Genomic DNA, 21,052 nt, shown 5'->3' with positions numbered 1-21,052 from the left:
TTAAAAAAAAGTATAAGAAAAAAATGGATGAGGATGACGCGACAATTAGGAATCATTCTTTCATAGGAACCCGGAAACGTTCATCTGACCCAGAACGAATTTAATGGAAGTGCTCAGAATGTATAATGGGTGCTTTTAAGCTATGCACAGAACCGCATTAATTCATCTCTCTAATTTAATTTAATTTATCTTAGCTCATAGCTACACGCAATGCGTCGCTAACTTGTACACTGCGTCTGCCTGGCAGATAAGAATCTAGTTCATTTGGACCAAAAACCTGCCAACCTTGACAATAAGTTTACTGCTTCGAATAGGCTTGCCAGGTTGTGAGTTTATCTAATAAAAGTCTCTGTTTCACGACTATTCCGTGAGAGAAAGTGTGAGATTTTGTATACAGAAATGACAATGATGCTAAAATCACTCAATGCCTCGCCAGAAATGTTGCACTATGGCACTCTTTGGTGCAATGCCGGGCGAAAGGGCTCTCCTCTCACGCTGTGGAGTCCTTCTGTACCAAAATTATGAAAGTATACGGTCAACTCAGATGCTTTATTAAATGTCTAGGTAGATGACCCATGATTCCATCTTTGTCAGGAAACTTTAGATTTTTCCAAATTTTTGGCGAGAATGTGCTCCACATAAAAAAAGCGCATTGTTAAAAATGCTTGATTGACGCATGATTGTTTTTAGAGCTGATAGCACTAAGTAAAAGTTTTACCCCAAAATTGCATGATCCCTCACAAAATACAGATTCAAAGGTTTGACGAGTAATTACTGATGTAAAAATTGTTGGACCTTTAATTTTAACACAAATTATCATTTTCAATAATGTTCTTTTTCAAAACACTGATACAACGCAAAAACTTCACTGTATTTTAAGAATCCTCACACAAATATCATGACGTGACTTCCGAAGTGTCCTCAAAATATTTTTCAATCCAACGTGACCTGGTTTGCATGGGCGTAGCTAGGGGGGGGGGTCCTGGGGGGCCTGGCCCCCCAGAATTCTCGTGCCCCCCCCCCCCCAAAAAAAAAACGGGATCCTCCATTCCTCACCCCCTCCCCCCGCTCTCTTCACCACGAGAGGTGGTCCCGTGGCCCTCCCCAGAGAAATTTCCTAGCTACGCCCCTGCTGGTTTGGACTGAATGTAACAGAAAGAAAACAAGTCACATTTCGAAATGGGGAGGGGAAGTAAGTAAGAGTAGTTTTGAACACTTGAACAGAAATAGTCAGACATTTCTTCCTGTCAAAATTTCAAAGTAAAAAAAGTGGACGTTGAACTTAATCTCTCTTACGAAGTCTTGTATCGATATAAAACTTATATTTTCTTTTTTAAATTTAAATTTGAAGCGACTCGGGTTATTTTGTGTTAAGCTAGTCCCGTTTTTTAAAGCAATGAGTCAGTTGATCACAGAAGTTGAGAGCTGAAGAGAGCTGCTGTTCGGACACATCTTATTATTTTTAGTCGATCCACAAGAGATAAACATGAAAATACGATTCTGTGACCAGCGCTACAGACTCATTACCACACATATAAAAGCTAGTTAAAGATTCTTTCTTTTGTGATTATCCTCGAGTGGTGGTCCACCACTGGTGGATTATTTTTGTTATCATAGTAACTCCTTAGATACGTCTTATATTCCTCCCAATGTCAGAAGAGCCACCAATATCAATTTGCACTAATATGAGTTCTCTCAGTCCGGGTGTGAAATTTTCAATTTAATTTTATTCTCGTCATGTCTGGTGTTAAATTAGTTGTTCAATTGCGAAATGCACAGAACGGCCAACAGGGGGTCATTCACAAAAGATTACCGACATCAGGGGGACGTTTCAACCTTGTGTTACTCAACGGAGCTTCGTATCATATGGTGCGAGCTCTCATTTTAACGTAAATATAATTGGTTTTCAACAAGGTTCTTAGCTTTTCCTGGGAAAACTTAATATTTTTCGTGAAAAATGATAATAACTGCCAAAACACGCGATTTCTCGTAAAGTTGCCGGAATTTTCAGCTCTTTTCTTTTCCCTGTGACTAAAGAACGGATCATTGCATGCAGAGTGTTGTATACAAACACTCCTTTTAAAGCAAATGTAATGTACTTTTTGAACGGTCCTTCGCTTTTTTGATAAAAAGTTAATACTTTTCCTGAAACATGCAAAAATATCTAAACCAAAAACAAAAACAAAAAAAAAAAAAAAAAAAAAAAAAAATGCACACACTGCAAAAAATGGTATGCTGTTTTAGCACCTAGGATGTCAAAAATGTGTCTGGCGATTCTAAGATGCTGCCTTGATTGCCCACGCAGATGAATTTGTATTCACATGCTGTAAAATTAACTGCGGAGCAGTGAAGGCAGCGTCTTTGGATCACCCGGCACATTTTGACATCCCATGTGCTAACATATTATTTTTTTCAGTTCATTTTTTAGTGCATTCTAGCGTTTTTGGGTCATCTCTCCCCCTTACGACCATTGAGCCGAGTGAAATTTTCAGTATGTTGTTTAGGTAGTACTAGCCGTTCTGGGCGCGCTTCGCGCGCCCGTCACGCCTAGCCGGGGGCTACGCCCCCTGGACCCCCGGTCACTCGCTGCGCGAGTGACATTCGGCTCGCTTCGCGAGCCGATTTTGTAGTAGTTGCAAATTTTTTATCACTATATTTTTAAGATTTCATAGAAAACATTATGAAATTCTCATTCCACAATTAACTTGTAGAATAATAATGGCAGGGCAAGAAATAGACCATATCTTATGGACGGTTCCCACTTAGTAAAACAGCCAACACCACGAGAAGGTGAGGAACCATTGTTAGCCACTTTTTTTACTTTTCTGAAAAAATTTACTGAAATTTTAGTTGCGTCCCCTAAAAGGAAACACGGAGAAAAAAATTTTGTGCATGGAACCCGAAGCTGAGATCATATGGATCTCTGAAGTTTTCGGATCACGCATCCGAAAAGTTAAGGTCCATCTGCCGAAGTTCGGGTCAGACAATTGAAGTACTCGGTGCATACCGAAGTGTTTCAGATTTCTGACCCGAATTTCGGCAGCTGGACCTCAAGTTTTATAACTAGGCAAATGAATATACATTGATATAGCTATAGCAAAGTAAATTCCGGCAAAAAAAGCTTCTGTTGCAATTTATTCCGGGTCGACCCCCCTCTCTGGCTATTTTGAAGTGACTATTTGTTACCATTCACACGAGTTTATGTTTGTTACAGAAAGGAGATGTGCGGCAAACTGTGAGATCGAAACAAAATGAGAAAAGGGAAGCGAAGAGGGAGAAAGAGCCGAAGGAGCAAAGAGCGAAGGAAACGCGCCCCCGGCGACAGGAAAAGCCGACCAAGAGGAAGAAGCCGCAGCCCGGAGTCTTCGCATCCTTTGGAAGTCTAGTCAAAGATGTAAGTCTCCAACTGTACATCATATTTTATACATCAAACAGCGGGCCGATTATTGAAATCCATAGACAAAGCAATAGACAAAGAAGACGAAAAGGATATGGAGGGATCCTATTGGTGGAACCGGGTGGTTCTTATAGACCAGAGGGGAATATGATAGACTAAATATAGGATCCTCTCGCGGGTTGCCGTTCGTTTGTCTATTACTTATTTCTTTGTTTATTACAACCACCTGCTTCCATTAATAGGATCGCTTTATTTTTGGTTTTTCTTTTTTGTCTATAGCTTTGTCTATCAATTTCAATAATTGGCCCGTGGGGGAGATTGTGTCGATATCGATTAGTTCAACTTGTGAAACATATCCACAGAAGTCAGTTCAGAAATCTGAGGGAACTGGTTTTTTTCGATCGATTTTTTTTATTCTTTTGGGTACCAAATGGCAATGAAAAGTGAAATTGTTCAGAATTTTCTCATTTTCAGCTTTTTCACGCTGAAAAAAAAGTTTCGGGCTTTCTAGACTTATTGTCCGCTTCCAGCTCAGAGGCCGAGATTCACGGTTGCTGGAGCCGAGGCTTCGATTGCTCCGAGTGCTGCGCCCGGAACTTCCGGCCTCTGAGCCTGGAACGCAGACGGTATGTCTATAAAGCCCGTAAGTACGGCTTCCACGGCCGGAGTTTTTTTTAGAGCGACTTAAATCCTATTTTTTTGTTGTTGATGATATGTTCTTTTGTTTTGAACCAAACGATACATCGAACCACTATCGAATATGATCCGTAGGCTTCCCGTTTTCAGGGGAGCTCACAAATAGCATCATTCACTTACTTGAATCATTGGAACTAAACCCTAATAAATAGATTTTTTGGCTACGGCAATCCATGCAAATAGTTTTTTTTTTTTTTTTTTTTTTTTTTTTTTTTTTTTTTTTTTATATGCAAATAGCTGTTCCATGGTCCTAATGGAAACAGATCCATAACCGTAGAGTATTTACCCCGGGCTGATTAGATGCGTCTCTTCTCGTGGGAAAAAGACGCATAATACATGTTTTTAAAATATCTTTGAAAACAATTAAATGTCTCAAACGAGGTTTTTTTTTTTTTTTTTTTTTTTTGTTTTTTTTTTTTAAACGGAGGAAAATGAATACGTTTCAATAACGGGTTTAAAATTTTCAGAAGTTCAGGAGATAAGTTACGATGACGTTATGCGTTTTCAAAATGTTTTAAGTCACTTTTTTGTTATCTTAAAAACATTTGGAAATCATTCAGTCATTAAAAAATATTTACAATTTTATAGAACCATGTTCATAAAAGAATTTATCAATTTTTCTAATGAAAGTTAAAGATTTTTTTTTTTTTTTTTTTTTAAATTTTTCTTTGAACTGACTAATTTGAATGCATGGCTAATAACGTGCCCATTTCCGGGCGCATGTGATGTACCACCTTACAAACCCGTTGTAAACACCTCATACAAAGAAACCATGAGTGTTTTTTTTAAAATATTAATATTAAAGCTTGGAAAAAAAGTTGCTATTGCCCATATTTACTTTAATACTTCAATATTTTAACTATTCGTTTTTTTTCTGCAGACAATTGTCGATGCAAGAGTTGCATACAGGAATATTTCAAAACTTTTAGAAGACTCATTTAGGCAGCAAGTAGTAAGTATTATGACTGACCTATATTTACGCTCCCCTCTTTTCTCTATGTTTCTAAATGATTATTGATATTATTGGACATATATTTATATTTTATTTGGAGATATATATTGGATTACATATTTGGATAAATTTTATTGACCTAGTATATTCCCGCTCCCTTCTTGTCTCTATTTTTGTAAATGATTATTGATATTATTACATGAACATATACAGTTTGTTATTTTAGAGAAGTCTCATGACAAACATTCAGAGCGATAAAAAATGTTAACACATCAACATCTATATATCCACAGCAATGTATCGACAATTTTATTTTATTCTTTTTTTTCTTTATTTCTTCTTCATCTATTATTATAATATTGTTGGTGAATGTGTTCATGATGCAAACATAAAGAAATATCCTTGCATAATTTACCCCCTTAACAATATTTTAACCTCACTCGATGAGGATTAAGAATGCCACTTGCAGTTCCTCTCTTTTCAATTTTTTTAAAGGCAGAAAATAGATAAAAAGTGAAGGAAATTAAATTTTATTTTATTTTTTCATTTTATGTAGCCAAATCCCCCCACTCCCCACTGTGGTCCAAACAGCATGCACTGAGTCATGGTCGGAACTGAGGTCATCCAGAACACAACGTTTGTGTCAATTTAACACACGAGTGCGTTCTTGGCAACATGTTTGTTGTATTTCATATAGGGCACACACGTGAATATACTGATGTGTTGGGATGATTTGTTTTCATTGAATCGTGTGATTTTGGAAAACGATAGAAAACACACAAATCTTAGCTGAAAAATTGATATGAAGAGGCAGCTGAGGATACTTATACTTTGTATTAGTTTGAGTATATCAGTTAAAAACGTTAACCATATTCACATCTCAGCCAGGGCGCAAGAACGCAATGCGGAAAAAAGACTTGAACGAGCGGGTAGAAAAATAGAGATATGGACTTATTTATCAAAAAGCTGTTGCAATTCCATTATTTCACCTAATTCTACTCGACTCGTGGTTTATTTTTAATATGATTTATCACGCGTTTGTCTGCTTATGAGAAATTATCAATACGTAATTAAAAAGAGACTCGATACTTATTTATAAGACCTTTATCTCACTAATGCAGGATAAGCTTCGTCACATCAGCCATTCTTCATTCAAATGACATTTGGCTCCCTTATAGTTACATACAGCAGTCCAAAATTATCTGCATTATTGCAGATCCAATCTGAATCACAATGATTAATTACGTCTAAGTCATTTATAATAGGGAAAGAAAACAATCACGCGTAAACTAAATCAAATGTTTCCTGTTCATATGCCTCTCCTACTGCCCCTTCCTTTTTCTCATTGCTAAGTTATATCATTGAGCAGCTTTGCGCAACATCTTACCGTACGGTTTTTTTATAGCACTCCTCTTTTGGAACATAATCGTACTGAAATAACTGCAGCGCTCATCGGCAAAATTACCTCACGTCTCTCACACTCTATTCTATTATGTTCATCGGGTAAAAAAGTCATACCTGCACATCCGAAGTTATTAAGTAACAGGAATTCCCATAGATAAAAAATGTTATTATCTCTACGATTAAGAGCACTCAAAACTAAAGAGGAAGCACTCTGCCAAATTTACACTCAACTTTCCCTCTAAAACTAAAAATTTATCGTAGATCATAAAAAAGTAACTGTCATGATCTTTTTTAGGATTGAACTTTTCGTGTTTTGATTCTAAAAATTTTCAAGATTAAACCTATCCGTTTTTACTCCTTGAAAGGACTAATAGAAAGAATTCCAATTTAAGTTACGTATTTTCTCAACCAACTCTCACAAAAGAATTAAGTATTTGCTTCGAGGACCTGCCTCCGGTCAATTTTTAATCAAGATATTGACGCAGGAATTTCTTTCCAAAAATCCAAGAGCTCCTTCCAGAATATAAACTAAAAAAGAAACGAGTTACAAGAGCTGCAAATCTTCATTATGTATGTATTTCTTTAGTTTTAGGGCAGAATGAAAGAAGAATAACTAAGAAATATTACGGACAGCAATATATACCTATAGTAACAACATAATAACACCCCAGTTGTTTGGCGTTTACCAAGCTGCCGGCCGCTAAGGAAAAACGCCGTATGAACATTCGAGAGTTGGCAAATTTCCTTCAATGAAATGTCCATTTTTGAGGAAAATTATGAATATTTTTCCTCGACATTTTCAGGAGTTTTAGATCAAATTACAAACAAAATTATCTGAGAAATTAATAATGGACAAATATTCGAAAATGTTCCTGAAAATTAGCGATTTGCCAGGGGAAATTTGGCAACGGGTGAAGACTCATACGGCGTTCTTCCTTAGCATGGCAGAATGGTGGAGGTGGAAATATGTGCGCATTGTGATTTTAACGTCTTAAATTCTTCTATGCTTGTTTTTAATTATAAAAACTAAATTTTTTGAGTGATTTTGACAGAAAATAGAACTGGAACTAAGCATTGCCCCCCTTTTTTTAAATGGGGCAAGAAGCCCGCAATGTCACAGAACTCGCCGATCAAGTTGCTTGATTTCCCCCTTCAATCGTCGATACTCGGTCGTATTTCTGTCAAACAGAAGTATGTGCATCATGACGTGCGAGCCCTGTTATGCACATATTCTTATGGGTCTCAGGGCTCATGTCTTGATGGCAAATAGTCCGTCCGTTTGTCTAGTTCCGTTTGGCAATAATACGTCCACTTCAGAGGAAGAATAATAGGGTTCATTTTGCAATTCGAACTACAACTTCTGGTCCATTTTAGAGATAATATACTTGTCATTAGTATAATGCAGCTGGGCGCTTTTACAAGTGAGCCAGAAATATTTGCTCCTTATGACAAAATGAAGCCCAATACATGCACCTCTTTTTGAGACAAACACTGCGACGGGAGCTTTTGAAAGAATGAATGCATTAAACCTGTTGCCGAAAGCTCGAAACGCCCTCGGAGGAGATAGTGTGCACCTCATTACGAAATAGATAAGGGCCATAATTTTCGAGAGGTAAGTATTCGTTAAACAAACATTCTACGGAGGAGCCCATTCCACAAGCCCACCTCTTGGATTACGAAACGGCCAAGACCACTTTATTCCGGCCGTAAGAGCTCTGATTGCTGATCACTGATGGTTGGTGGACCATCCACGCTACTGTGTAATTTGAGGCCAGGGATTCCACAGGGCATTCATACAAATCAGGAGCGGCCTGTTGGATTTGAAACGTCGATTGATATATTATGCACTGATAAAATCGTATCGCCGGACACACAGGACTTCCTGCAGAATAGGCTGAGACAAGACTTCTTCGTTGGAACAACAGGAAATCACCTTGTTTCAAACCAGTGGCATGGCGTGCTTTGCGGTACATCGATTGATCTACCATTTAAACCTATGGAAAAGGATCCATAAACAGGGTGTTTGCAGCGAACATCTTAATAATCGATTCCAGGGTGGCATGAAACGTAAGAAAGAAATGAAAGATTGGAAATTGCAGTGAAATATTTCATGAAATTTCACAAGGCTGTGTAATATTTCATATTTTTCAGGGGCCAAAGTATGCAACCCGCACTCAAACACCCAAAAATAGAGGAAAATTACGATTTTTACAACCTTCGGAACATAAATGGAACTTGTATTTTTCAATATCTTTCATAAATTTCTGAAATTTCATGAAATATTTCACGTGAAATTTCAAGGTTTTATTTTTCATAAAATTTTGCCACCCTGATCGATTCTTTATACCATAGCTTCAAATGGGGAAATATCGATAGGTAATCGATCATTCACGCCACGCTACTGTTTCAAACGGTATACTAATTACAGTCGCATCTCGTTATCGTAACGTCAAATCAATCGCTGATGTCTCAAAAACGTGATAAATAAAACATAAAACTAGCACTCAGAAGTGTCGTTTCTATCAATCGTCTAAAATACTCCAAAAGTGCTCTAACATCGACTGATATTGCCTGTAAAGTTCGAACCTCCAATTAAATGCTGGAAAATCGCCCACACAGCCCAGAAACTTGTCCAGATGGCCTACTGACAATCATTCTTTGCATCCATTAAGTAGAGGCTATTATACTGAAGTCACTACCGAAGAAATTTTTTCCGGTGAAATCAAGCTCTTTTTACCTTTCTAACTCACCGGTGACATGTGGAACCATCGTCAATAACATAATCTTGCCAGACTACGATATATTCAGCATCGTTTGCACACCCGATTTGATGAAGGCTGAAGAAAAACTCCATATACGCTTATAAATGTTGTCAAATTTCTTCTGATAAAAGTCAGGTTTTATGATAATTTACGTGTATTTTCCCTCCAATTTTTCAAAGAATTTTAGGTACAATTGCTATCCAAAAAGATTTACAGCGGCCATTTCATGAACCAACAAAAGAAAAGCTGGCGTAGTGCAGTTTTTAGAGTTCTGTAGATCAAATTTTTGTATACAAAATGAGTTACTATCAAGCAAATTCACTTAAAAATTGACTATGATACAGCTTTTTTTTTGGAGACGTGTTGTATAGACCCTCGCCTGACTAATGGACTGTTTCTTAGGGAAAAAAATAACACATAGGTTTTAAACATTAGATACGTGTTGTACCTATCAAAAGTAATGAACGAAATAAGTATTTTAATGAAGTTTGAATACCTACTTCTTCCTCATGTAACACTCTTAAACTTTTTGAGCTCGCCCACTCGGGAGAGCTCTTTACGATCGATTTCTTTTAGCATAACCAGTGTCCGTGGCGACAAATAGATGGTTCTCGTTGCCGTCGGAGGAACGGCCAAAATCCAATTGATTTCAAGGTCAAAAAGTTGAATTTTGTCTTTTTTCGCGGGTTACAGTTTTCCTTGGTCGAACATTTCCGTCCCTTCATTCAACTGAGGATTAATTGTTCCTCTTTTGCTACACTAGAGAGCAGCACTTTCCGGTGGCCGAGCATATCATAGCATGTTGCTATGGTTTTATAGCAAATAACCTAATTGTATGTTATCATCCTCATTATCTTTTCAATGCAGTTTTTGTGTGCAGTTGTACTTGCAATGGGCCTGTTGCATGCAAGAGATACAGCCGCGCGAATAGACTTTTTAGAGGTTAAATGACACGAAAATTACGATGGTCACATTAAAAAAGTCTGAAATACACTCCTTACTGCGCAATTTGCGTTGTTAGGAACGCGCTTTTTCAAATTTCCCGCGTCTGGGGGCAGTTTTCTAATCACCGGAAACGAGCAAACGGCGGGCTCGGTGATTTCCGGAAGATGTCGAGTCGTTGTTGTTGTTGTTATTTTTTCCTTCAGTTTGTTTACAAACCCAACGTGATCTCTTATAGTGGTCCATATACGCTTTATGCAGTAACCAAATCGATCAACTTTTAAATATCCAACGCAATCCTTCTACATTTCATTTCACGATATCACGAGCTCCGATTTTTAGGTTATGTTGTCAGTTTTAGTTGACCGGAAATAGCCGCGAGTTGCCGTTAATTGTTTCCGTTAGAAAACTGCCCCCAGACGCGGGAAATTTGAAAAAGCGCGTTCCTGACAACGCAAATTGCGCAATAAGGAGTGTATTTCAGACTTTTTTAATGTGAGCATCGTAATTTTCGTGTCATTTAACCACTAAAAAGTCTATTCGCACGGCTGTATCTCTTGCATGCAACAGGCCCATTGTTGTTATTTCTTAAAGTAAAAAACATGGTGACCTCGACGTGATTTAATAAATTGTTCAATTAATTTTAAGTTACTAAGACTAAAATTGAGATTTGCGCATAAGTAATGGATAATCCTTGAGATTGCCGTTATTGGTACCATAAGAGGTTATAATTAACCCCAAAATAATTGCATGCTTGAGAGTTCGTTTGAGCCTCGCATCGATCGGGATCCCGTCAGAGTTTCTTTAAACCTCATATTAAGAATGCTTTAGGATTCGTTTAAGCCTCTCGCATTAAGAATGCTTTAGGATTCGTTTAAGCCTCGCATTAAGAATGCTTGAGAGTTTGTTTGAGCCTCGCATTGAGTTTCTTTAGAGTTCGTTTTAACCTTAAAATACAGATGCATGAAGTGCTCTTTCGAGCTCCAGGCAATTTATAGTGCGTGAGGTGCTCCACTGAGCCACCGCATACCTACAAAGGTATGATGTGCTCCATTGAGCCACTCGCATACAAAGGCTTGAAGTGGTCTTTCGAGCTCCACGCTAAGATTCAAGTGAATTCCTTTTCAGCTCTTAATGTATACCATTAGTATTGTGTAAGAATTATGGCAGAAACGGTCTTCCGAACCGTGCCGAATAATAACTGTTTCTTCGAACTGTGCCGATAACAATTCAGAATTTAAACTGCTAACTTGAGAAAGTATAACCTTAATTCAAGTGGGCGACTTGATTTAAAAAAAAAAAAAATGAAAATGAAATCATATGGTTTCATTACATTGTTGCCAAGTTAAGAAAGTTTATCAACGATGAAAGCCAGAAACAAAAATGCGATGGCAAAAATAGCCATTGCAACATTTGCCGCAGACGCAGAATCACATTCATAAAAGATAATTCCATTTCTCTCTCTATATTTCTCTTTATTTATTGTAATGTGAAAAATTTGTCTTATGAAAATACACCATAACATTTTGCATCGGCATGTAACCATCCTACAACTTTGATACGCAATCACAATCTTTCTTTCAATCGGACCAGAAGCTTTTTTGATGGAGTCCTCGTGAGTGAGGGTTATTTACAAAAGAACTCACGCTACTCCGCTACTGCCTAATTTCATCAGCTGAACTGAATTTCTTACCTCGTAAAGCTATTTTCAGTTTAGAAAAAAAGAGAAAAAAAGAAAAAAACCAAAAAGCACAGGGCGCGAGATCTAGTCTGTACATTGATACGGGAGGGTCACTATGTTTTAGGCCGTAAGTTCTATAAAATTTGGTAAAGATCCGCAAAAAATGTTCAGAGAATTGCTGCATCTCGATTGATTTTGGACAAAAAATGCGCCCGGCAAGGGCTCATTTATTTGTAGATAGAGAGTTGATATAAAAAATCAAGCAACTTGCTAGCGTTTTTGTTGGCTTATACGCTTGACCAATGCAAAACTTGAAGGACAGCTTTGTGCCTTTCAATGCAGCGTTTCCGTGTACTTTAAAAAAAGAAAAAGATACATTTATGTACTTATTATATATTCTCATACATATACATATATATACATATTATATTACATACATATTATACATTACATATTATATATTCTCAAAGATGAATATTTTATCCGAGGGAATTTGGCAACGTTTGAAGGCGCATAGTGCGTTTTTCGTTGGCATCGCAATGCTGTAATCGCTGTGAATGGGGGATTGTTGTCAAGCGTCCACAAGTGCGTTTAATGATAACGCTTTTAGCCTTGATTAGTGGCGAGTTGCTCTTTTCTGCATTGATTACAAAGCGATCTGCGGTGAATTGCGATGCCTCGAGGGGGCTCTAGTGAATGTGCAATTAAACTGGAAAGCACAGCCCGTTGAGTCACCCGATTGATGGTTGGGATTACAGCCGCCCTCAGACCTTCGCACTTTCAGTTGGAGTTGCTGAGGATAGGGAAACAGTGATTTCAGATGCAGTCAGTGGATGTAAGTACTATACGTGACGGGTTACTTTCACTACTTGTGGAATTGTGTTTTATTGGTCGAAACTTAGGGCCATATCCTTTCTTTAACTTTCCCAGTGGGCTCCGAGAGGTTCAAATTACAATTAAGAAAGCCTTTAATATTGCTCCACGCGAAAAGGACTTTCTTACAAAAATTGAAAACATCTAAGAAATTGAATTGCGGAATTAGATTTTCGCGATTACAATTATTTACCACCGCAAAAGATATGAAACTCGAAAGGAAACATTTGAACACTCTTGACAAGCTGTAAGATATAAGTGGGTATTTTATGGTACTCTTTGAGATTTGACTACCAAAACACGACTCTATCACTAGTAAAACCGTATAAAAGATGCGAATCTTAAAATCAATTAACATTATTGTGGCTTCAAACTGAGAAACTGAGCTGGGTTGCAACAATTTCTAATATTTTATTATTTTCCTTTTTTCTCCGTTATATTCAGTGGTGCAACCCTGAATGTATACACGTGGGAAAAATTGATTCCATGAGTGGCCCAAAAAAAGAAAAAAAGTTTTGCATGATTGTAAATTGAAGAGTTGAAAGGGAATCTAGAGAAAGGTCTAGGAATTCATAGAGGGACAGCACATCGTAGAGTTAGAGTTCCTAAAATAGAAAGAGTTGTGAAAAACCAAAAATTGTATACTCATTTAATTCTAATGTAAAAAACACACACATAAAGGGAAATTGTGACTTCAAGGGAACAAAATGTTATTTTCATACGTGCCCATTTGACTCGGTTGGAGGGTTGTTGTACTTACGTAGAAAAAGGATTCAGGTGGGACTGAGTTTAATCAATGGAGGATTTGCACGGAAATTTGTACTGCTGCATCTAAGAGTGCTTAATTAGCTGCGTTCGAAATAATTTCATGATTTTTTTCCAAGATAAGAAATTATAGAAGAATAGATTTAAAAAAGAGAAAATCTGCTGCCGTGTGACGTCATCAGGCGGCCTTTTCCATTTAAGCAGATGTATTACCAGAGTAGGCAACTTGGTAATATCTCCTCTAATAATTGTTCATTTTAGGAAGCAAGGATATTCTCATGCTCAGTCCACTGACAAAGAGGGGTGTCCTCCGAACAGTAGCGGGGCGTGAATGATCCATTATCAATATTCCCCCGTTTGAAGCTATGGCAAAGAAGCAATTATCAAGGTGTTGGTTGCGAACATTCTGTTCATCGATCCTTTTCTTTAGGTTCAAATGGCAGATTAATTGATCTATCGGAATGCACGCCACGCCGCACACTGGATCGAGTCAATCAGAGAGGTTGGATATGAAATTTTTGACTAAAACTGCAAAGTTTCATGTTTATTTCGTCACATTTTAAATTTTAAGGAGTGTCTCCAGAAGAAAATTTCACGAGAAAGCCAATTGAGGCACTTTTAAAACCTGAAAGTTTTGTATGCGCGGAATTATAAGCTTTTACAGTTTCCAAATTTTGTCCGACCTCTCCCGTTAACTCGATCCACTGTGCGCCGCACCGTTGCGTTGCTTCTGAAGCATGAAATTCGCAAAATTTCAGACACCTTTACCATCCCCATTTCACTTTACGAGTTGGAATGATGTTGAGGATACTTTTTAAATTTCAGACGACACCTGGAGACACGATGACAAGCGCCAGCGGTGGGAACGAGAACGGCACGTCACCGGCACCCCCGCCTCCGGCACCGGCGCCGCCTGGTCGTCAAGCAGTATTCGACCTCTTGGGCAAGAATTATAGAGGCCTTCGCAAGCTCTGGGATAGCGAGCTCAAACTAGCCATGAGTGTGAGTATCTCATGGACGTACTTCTGTTAAACGGAACCTTGAGCGCCAACACCGAAAAAAATAATGTGCTGTTTTAGCATCTAGGATGTCAAAAATGTGTCTGGTGATCCCAAGGTGCTGCTTTTACTGCCCCCGCAGTTGAATTTGCATTCACAGGATGTAAAATTAACTGCGGGGGCAGTAAAGGCAGCATCTTGGGATCACTAGACACATTTTTGACATCCTAGATGCTAAAACAGCATATTATTTTTTTCGGTGAAGTTGAGTTCCTTCTAAGGATTTTAAAATCTCGGATAGCGCGTTATATCAAACGGAACTAAGCGCCATGGAAAAGCATTGCGAGTATAGGACGGAACGAGCATTGCGTTCCGTAACACCCACCAATCCAAGCCCCCCTCTCCCTTCCTCCCCCGATGGCGCTTAGTTCTGTTTGATAGAAATACGTCCTCATGTAATTCCGAACAAAACCTCGTATTGACGACTCAAGTTGTAAAATACGTATCTTCCCTGCAATTTTTGAAAATCACCGATTTATGCTATGACACAGTTTACTGACCAGTACACTGAAAAAATAGTTCTGTTCATAGGGCTCCTGCACTACCTTTGTTACAGCTACAGAAGTTTCTGTTATGAGGACAGAGTACTCTAATCACGACTGAGTTTTTGTTCTGACAACACAAAAGTTCTGTAAATGTAACAAAGAAAGTGCACGAGCCCTGTGAACAGACTACCTGAGATTTTCGGGATTTTCGGGGCAATTTTTTCTGCTAATTTTATGTTTTGTGGGTCGCTGAAACCGAATCTGAAGTTTTTTCACACGTATCTGCTGTGAATTTTCCGCCATTTGGAAAAAAATGGTTTAAAAATGCCTTTTTCGCGGGTTTTTTTTTTTTTTTTTTTTTTTTTTTTTTTTTTTTTTTTAAATAGCGGCTACGCAGAGAAAAAATCCCGGATTTAGTTGATGTTTTGAATATCTGACGTAACTTGGAAGAAAATAGTTTATAAATATGCTAGGTTTGCTCAAAAAGTTTGCTAGGACCGCACGTTGACGGATGCGCTGCGAAAACGTGAATGGGCGCGATGTTCACGATGCTGTATCTTCCTCAATTTTTGATCAAGCCCAGCACATTGATGTACCTTTTCTTCCAAATTACGTCAGCTATTCAAAACATCAACTAAATCCAGGACTTTTAGCCATACGTGGCCGCTGTTTTAAAAAAACCGCAAAAAAGGTCTTTTTAGGTCATTGTTCAAAATGGCGGAAAATGCACACCAGACACGAGTAAGGGAACTTTAGATTCGGATTCAGCGACCCAAAAATCATATAGTAGGCTAAACAAAAATAGCTATGTACTCGAAATTCCAGGTAGATTTACCAGGCACCTGGACTATTATAAATGTAGGTACTTTTGGGGCATTGAAGCCGGAAATGGAGATAGAAAGGGGGAAAGGGGAAAAAAGGAAAATTTCCAACATAAAGAATAAAGAAGGCGAAACATTTCTACATTCATGCTTACATGAAAATCATACACGTTTTAGTCTAAACATGTCTTTATACCGTGATTAGCATTTGTAAACAATCGATGAGTCTATGCTCGATAGCATGCCATTTTTCTTTAAAGAAAACCTAACCCGATAGCCGTAGGCCTGCAATCCATAGGTTCGAATTAAAACTATAATGCAACACCATTTCTGTAAGAAAAACAGGTTGTCCAGAGAGGACCAGTCCAGTCAGCGAAACTGTTCGTATTCAATGTTCGCTGCAAGATTCGCCTTCAAATAGAATGAATGCAACATATCTAGCATCTGAGGTGTCTGAATCTATGGGCGAGCAATTATTATCACCGTATTGCTTCTTCGACAAAAAAAGCAAAAAAAAAATTGATATTTAGATTCTGCTCAAAACAAGTATTTAAGATTATTCAAATAAATATTCAAACATGTAAATCAGTATATTGCATACAAATTTCTGTTGGAATTAGTCCGAGGATATTTATCTTAATATATTACATATGCTTTTTCTCAATGATATGGTAGCAGAGCATTTGCATTTAATTCTGTTATGAGAAGTTTTGATACAGATCAACGCATTGCTTTTTGTCTCCTTCTTACGGCTCAAGATTGACGACTCTTCATCATTAGAAAAATTGAAATGTTGGAGTATGCTAACTTAGTCTTCGATTTCAATTTGTATTTATTCGCAACTTTCGATAACCTACAATCTAATCGAATTAACCTTCGATACTTTTGTTTGCAGGAATCTAGGAAGAACGTTAGACGATTTCAAAAGGAGCTCCGTGAATCCATCAGGCCATTCCTACAACCATCCAATAATGAGACTTAAATCAAACCGCCATAGCAAATTAACCTGTAATTTAGTGTAACATTTTCTGACCATGAGAATTTTTTCTCCATATTCATCACTTGCAAATGATTACAAAAAATTGACAGATTCCACCAGAAATAGATACATATGCTCTCGGAGAATGCACTCAAAACTAGCGATATTTAGCCTGATAAGCTTATTTATTTTCGGAGTCATCGTTTGATTCCAAGTTGATGTGAAGTTTTTCCAGTACAATGCTGTTAGAATACACTCGGAATTTTAATTGACTTAAACGCATATAAGACGAAGGATAAAGATCATAGAATATTAGCAAAACATTCCATAGCAAAGATTAGTTTCATAAACTTACTATACAAAACAAATAGCTTCTGAAAGGTTAAAGTTGACAGCGAAATATTTTTTACTTACCTACCATTGAGTTATTTATTCATCTAAATACTTAAATCATCCATCAAGTTTTCTCGTTCTTCTTTTTTTATCTCATTACTCTGTGAGGGTCCGTCCGTCAAATGTGATTCATAAATTAAAGCCCAATACAAATGAATTTCCAAACAAGCTAATACAGAAATTGAATCATTTTGATTTTTCATTTATTTTTGTTTTTGTTACTTTCTAAAACCTCTGCTTTGAAGTGAAGGCACCCCTTGTCCTACTGTACTGTAATTATAATGTATGGGAGTATAACTCTCCAAAATACCTATGCCCGATTATACATTCATTATGTTTCATGTTGTTTCATAACTGTTAGAGTCTTTTTATGTTGTTTCACTTTCATCTTAGTTTTAAATAATTTATTTTTCATTCCTTGGCAGCATTCCTGTAAGTAGACGAAGTTGTGTTCGATATTTACTGTAATTTTTAGAAAATATAGGGTTGCCATATGGAAAGGTTCAATAATCAAATGTAAAATATGTTTGTGTGCTGTTCACATGGACTTCTTATCATGAAAGTATATTACTTTTTCAAATTGAAAACTAGGTCTTGTTTTTCCCTCTAAAATGTTAATGTATTTCATAATAAAGAAGAAATAAATAAGCATGAGAAGGTAAACCCAAAACGTGGTGTTAGAAGAGCGCGCCATAAGTATATATCTCCCCCTCCCTTCTCGTAAGAAAACGATAAAAAGAGCCTGATGCAAAAACGGCTTTTTTCGCCTCCCCCCTCTGGAATTTCTCCAAACTTTGTCTATTGATTAGTCATACTTGAGAGCTTCTTTCCAAATTTTCAGACCCCCAAAAAATTGGGGGGGGGGGGCTAGGAGGGGTGTTAAAATTACAGCCCCGTACAGGCCCACTGAGCGGTAGGTCGGCGCTCGGTGGGCCTCTAAAGTAGCGCTACGGAGCTGTAATTTTTAAAAAACATGAATTTTTTGGAAGTATCTGTAATTTCTGAACTCAATGACCCTCAAGAATCAATAAAAACTTATTTTCCGATGGGTTCCCCCTGTCCCAGTACAAAATACTAAACAAACTGGTATCTGGAATCACGAAACGATCGTTATAATTAGAATGGGAACTGTCTCCCAAGGTTTGTTAAGGTAAGGCCTTCGTTAAATTTCTTTGAAAGAAATATCTACAAAATCTTATTCTCTATATATTTAAAGTTATCAAGAGTGGCGGTAGCCACCCCCGGTCGAGGAAAATGACGCCCTATACTGTGCCGTGCTGAGGAAAAACGCCGTATGAACCTTCAAACGTTGCCGAATATCCTTCGAAAAAATACGGATTTCCTGGTAAACATATGCATATTTTTCTTCCAATTTTCATATAATGTTGTTCGCAATTTCACCTAAAGTTTCTGAAAATTTCAAGGAAATATATTCATAACTTGCCTTAAAAATAAACATTTATCGAAGGAAAGGCAACTCTCGAGTGTTATCATACGGCGTTTTTTCTTAGGACGGCAGTACTAAATTCCCGTTAGCTAAGTGATGGCCGAGACTCTTACTCACACATACTCCCTTAATCTGAAAATTGATTCGATTTATAATGGAATTCAGAGCAAACGGTATGCGGCAGCACGGATTCCAACGATCTTGGTGTCAAAGGACGGCAGCTAACTGTAAGTTAAGCGGATATCGACGGCGAAACTACCAAACCACGTATCTCGGTTTGCGACGTCGCAGACTTCCTGTCATACTTTATTTTTTAAATGAAAAACTACTTAACGTCCAGTCTTGAAAATTTCTGTGATTTTTCCTCTTCGTGCGGAGAAAATTCTGTGAAAATTTCAAGGAATGATATTGATTTGGTCTACTTCAAAAAAATAAAATGCGAGCGTAGATGTTTAAACACCGCAAACGAGAGACGTGGTTTGGTAGTTTCACCGTCGATATGCGAATTTCCCGTAAAAAGGTAGTTCCTGCATGGTCCTTATATCAAGTTTCACAAAAAGCAACCGACCAGGAGCCGACCTCACTGCGCTTCAGCTTCAGAAGGAGGCTTTGGGTTCCGCAGTCATGATACGAATATATCAACTCGGGTGTGTTGCACAGTATCGAGCTCGATTGAAGGCGTTTTTCATTCGTTTAGCGGACGGTGCGGCGGCGCAATGATGACTAGTAATCTACCGTTCCAAGGAAGAACACCGTATGAATATCCAAGAGTTGCCAATTCTCCCCAGATAAAACATGTATTTTTGACGAAATCATGCACATTTTTCTTTGAGATTTTCAGATATTTTAGATTAAATTGCGAACGAAATTGTCTAAATTTTTGGAAAAAAATATTCATAATTTTCTCAGTAAATTCGGTTTTTATGGAAGGAAACTTGGCAACGCCTGAAGGCTCATACGGCGTTCTTCCTTAGCACGGCAGTAACGGGGGCATGCCCTATGATGAGGAACTGTTGCCTCCTAGCATCCGGTTGAGGAGGGTGAGGGGGTGGTGTGCGAAGGGGTGGAGAGGGGAAGGGTGAGGTATTTCTTGCCCGGCGGAAAAATCAGGAATGGATCTACCGTTTCGGTGTTGGTCGCTTCCTTTCATGAATCAGAAAATTAAGCAATTTCAAAGGACACCGTCTAAACAGAGGGCGATTTTTTCAGAGAGGACCCAATGATTTAGACTATTAACATAAGCCCATCATCTTGCATTTTCTAGTTTGACTGAAACCATACCAAGTTCCACAAAAATCGGTTAAACAGGAGCCATGGTGCACTGGAAAAAAAAAAAAAAAAAAAAAAAAAAAAAAAAAAAAAAAAAAAAAAAAACACATTGGATCTAGAGTCCAGACTCTTAAAAACATTGACAAGAAAAAATACTTGATTCAATCGGATTTTTGCTTAGATCAAGAACCAAGCCTCTTAATTTGAGCGGATTTCCTTTTGATTTAAGCTTAAATCTGATTGAATCAAGAGTATTTTTTCTTGTCAATGTTTTCAAGAGTCTGGACTCTAGATCCAATGTGTGTTTTTTTTTCCAGTGTGATACTTTAAGCTACGTTCGCCATCGTAGATTTAGAAAATGTGACTAAGAATTCGGGTATCCTGTAAAGTAGTGCGGACCAATATGAAATTTCACAAGAATCGAAGGAGCAGGAGCCGAGTTCACTGCGGCTTAGCTTCAGAATGAGGAGGCTTAACTTGGATGCGTTGCATGGTATCAAGCTCATTTGAAGGCGTTTTTGACTCGTTTTGCGGACGGCGCGACACTTCTGATGAACTTTTATTGAATGAGTGCTTTGTATCATCCGGATATTTTCAGTGCGTGTAACTTCATGTCAACATTTGAGATTCAAGGAAAATGATTTGGAATATTTTACCAAAATCTACGCACCTTTAGCAGGCCTCTTGGTACATTCATGTAGATATACTCAATTAAGTTAATATTGCTCTAATTACAGTTTTTTATCTGATTATTCGGAATGTTGGTAGGCATTGTTCATTACTTTTGATACGATCATTCGGCGACTCTTTGTATAGGCACTACTTGTTTCATGACGATGAAAAATCAAAGTAAAAGAGAATTTTCAGGTGTCTAAAATTTGATGAGTTTTGTGTTTAAGTGGAAATTACTGAGTGAACTGAACACGAGGATACCCTTGGTTAATGAATTAAACAAGTATTGGAGAAGATGTGACAAAATGATCTAATCTGCTATAAAGTACATGTGTCTAAATGAGAAATGCCGCCAGATGACGTCACTAGGCGGTGCATTTCCTCACTTTTAGTTATATTTTTGTACTATTTCCCACATCAGAAAAAAATTATTAAAAACACTGTGAAATCAACTCT

At 37.7% G+C, this 21,052-nt stretch overlaps 1 protein-coding gene across 1 annotated transcript in view; it reads left to right on the top strand.

The window, feature by feature from the left end:
• Positions 1 to 17,795, top strand: part of LOC109036008 (uncharacterized) — a 51,160-nt gene extending 33,365 nt beyond the window's left edge. The window contains exons 3-6 of the mRNA XM_019049906.2: positions 3,215 to 3,394; positions 4,974 to 5,045; positions 14,298 to 14,474; positions 16,732 to 17,795. Coding sequence (XP_018905451.2) covers positions 3,215 to 3,394; positions 4,974 to 5,045; positions 14,298 to 14,474; positions 16,732 to 16,818 — 516 coding nt within the window. The 3' untranslated portion in view covers positions 16,819 to 17,795. The remainder of the gene's footprint in view (positions 1 to 3,214; positions 3,395 to 4,973; positions 5,046 to 14,297; positions 14,475 to 16,731) is intronic.
• Positions 17,796 to 21,052: the final 3,257 nt, after the last annotated feature.

The sequence above is a fragment of the Bemisia tabaci genome, chromosome 2 (genome assembly GCF_918797505.1).
Source record: "Bemisia tabaci chromosome 2, PGI_BMITA_v3".
Classification (NCBI taxonomy): Eukaryota; Metazoa; Arthropoda; class Insecta; order Hemiptera; family Aleyrodidae; genus Bemisia; species Bemisia tabaci.
The sequence above is the reverse complement of the archived record's forward strand: the minus strand, read 5'-3'. Positions and strand labels throughout refer to the sequence as shown.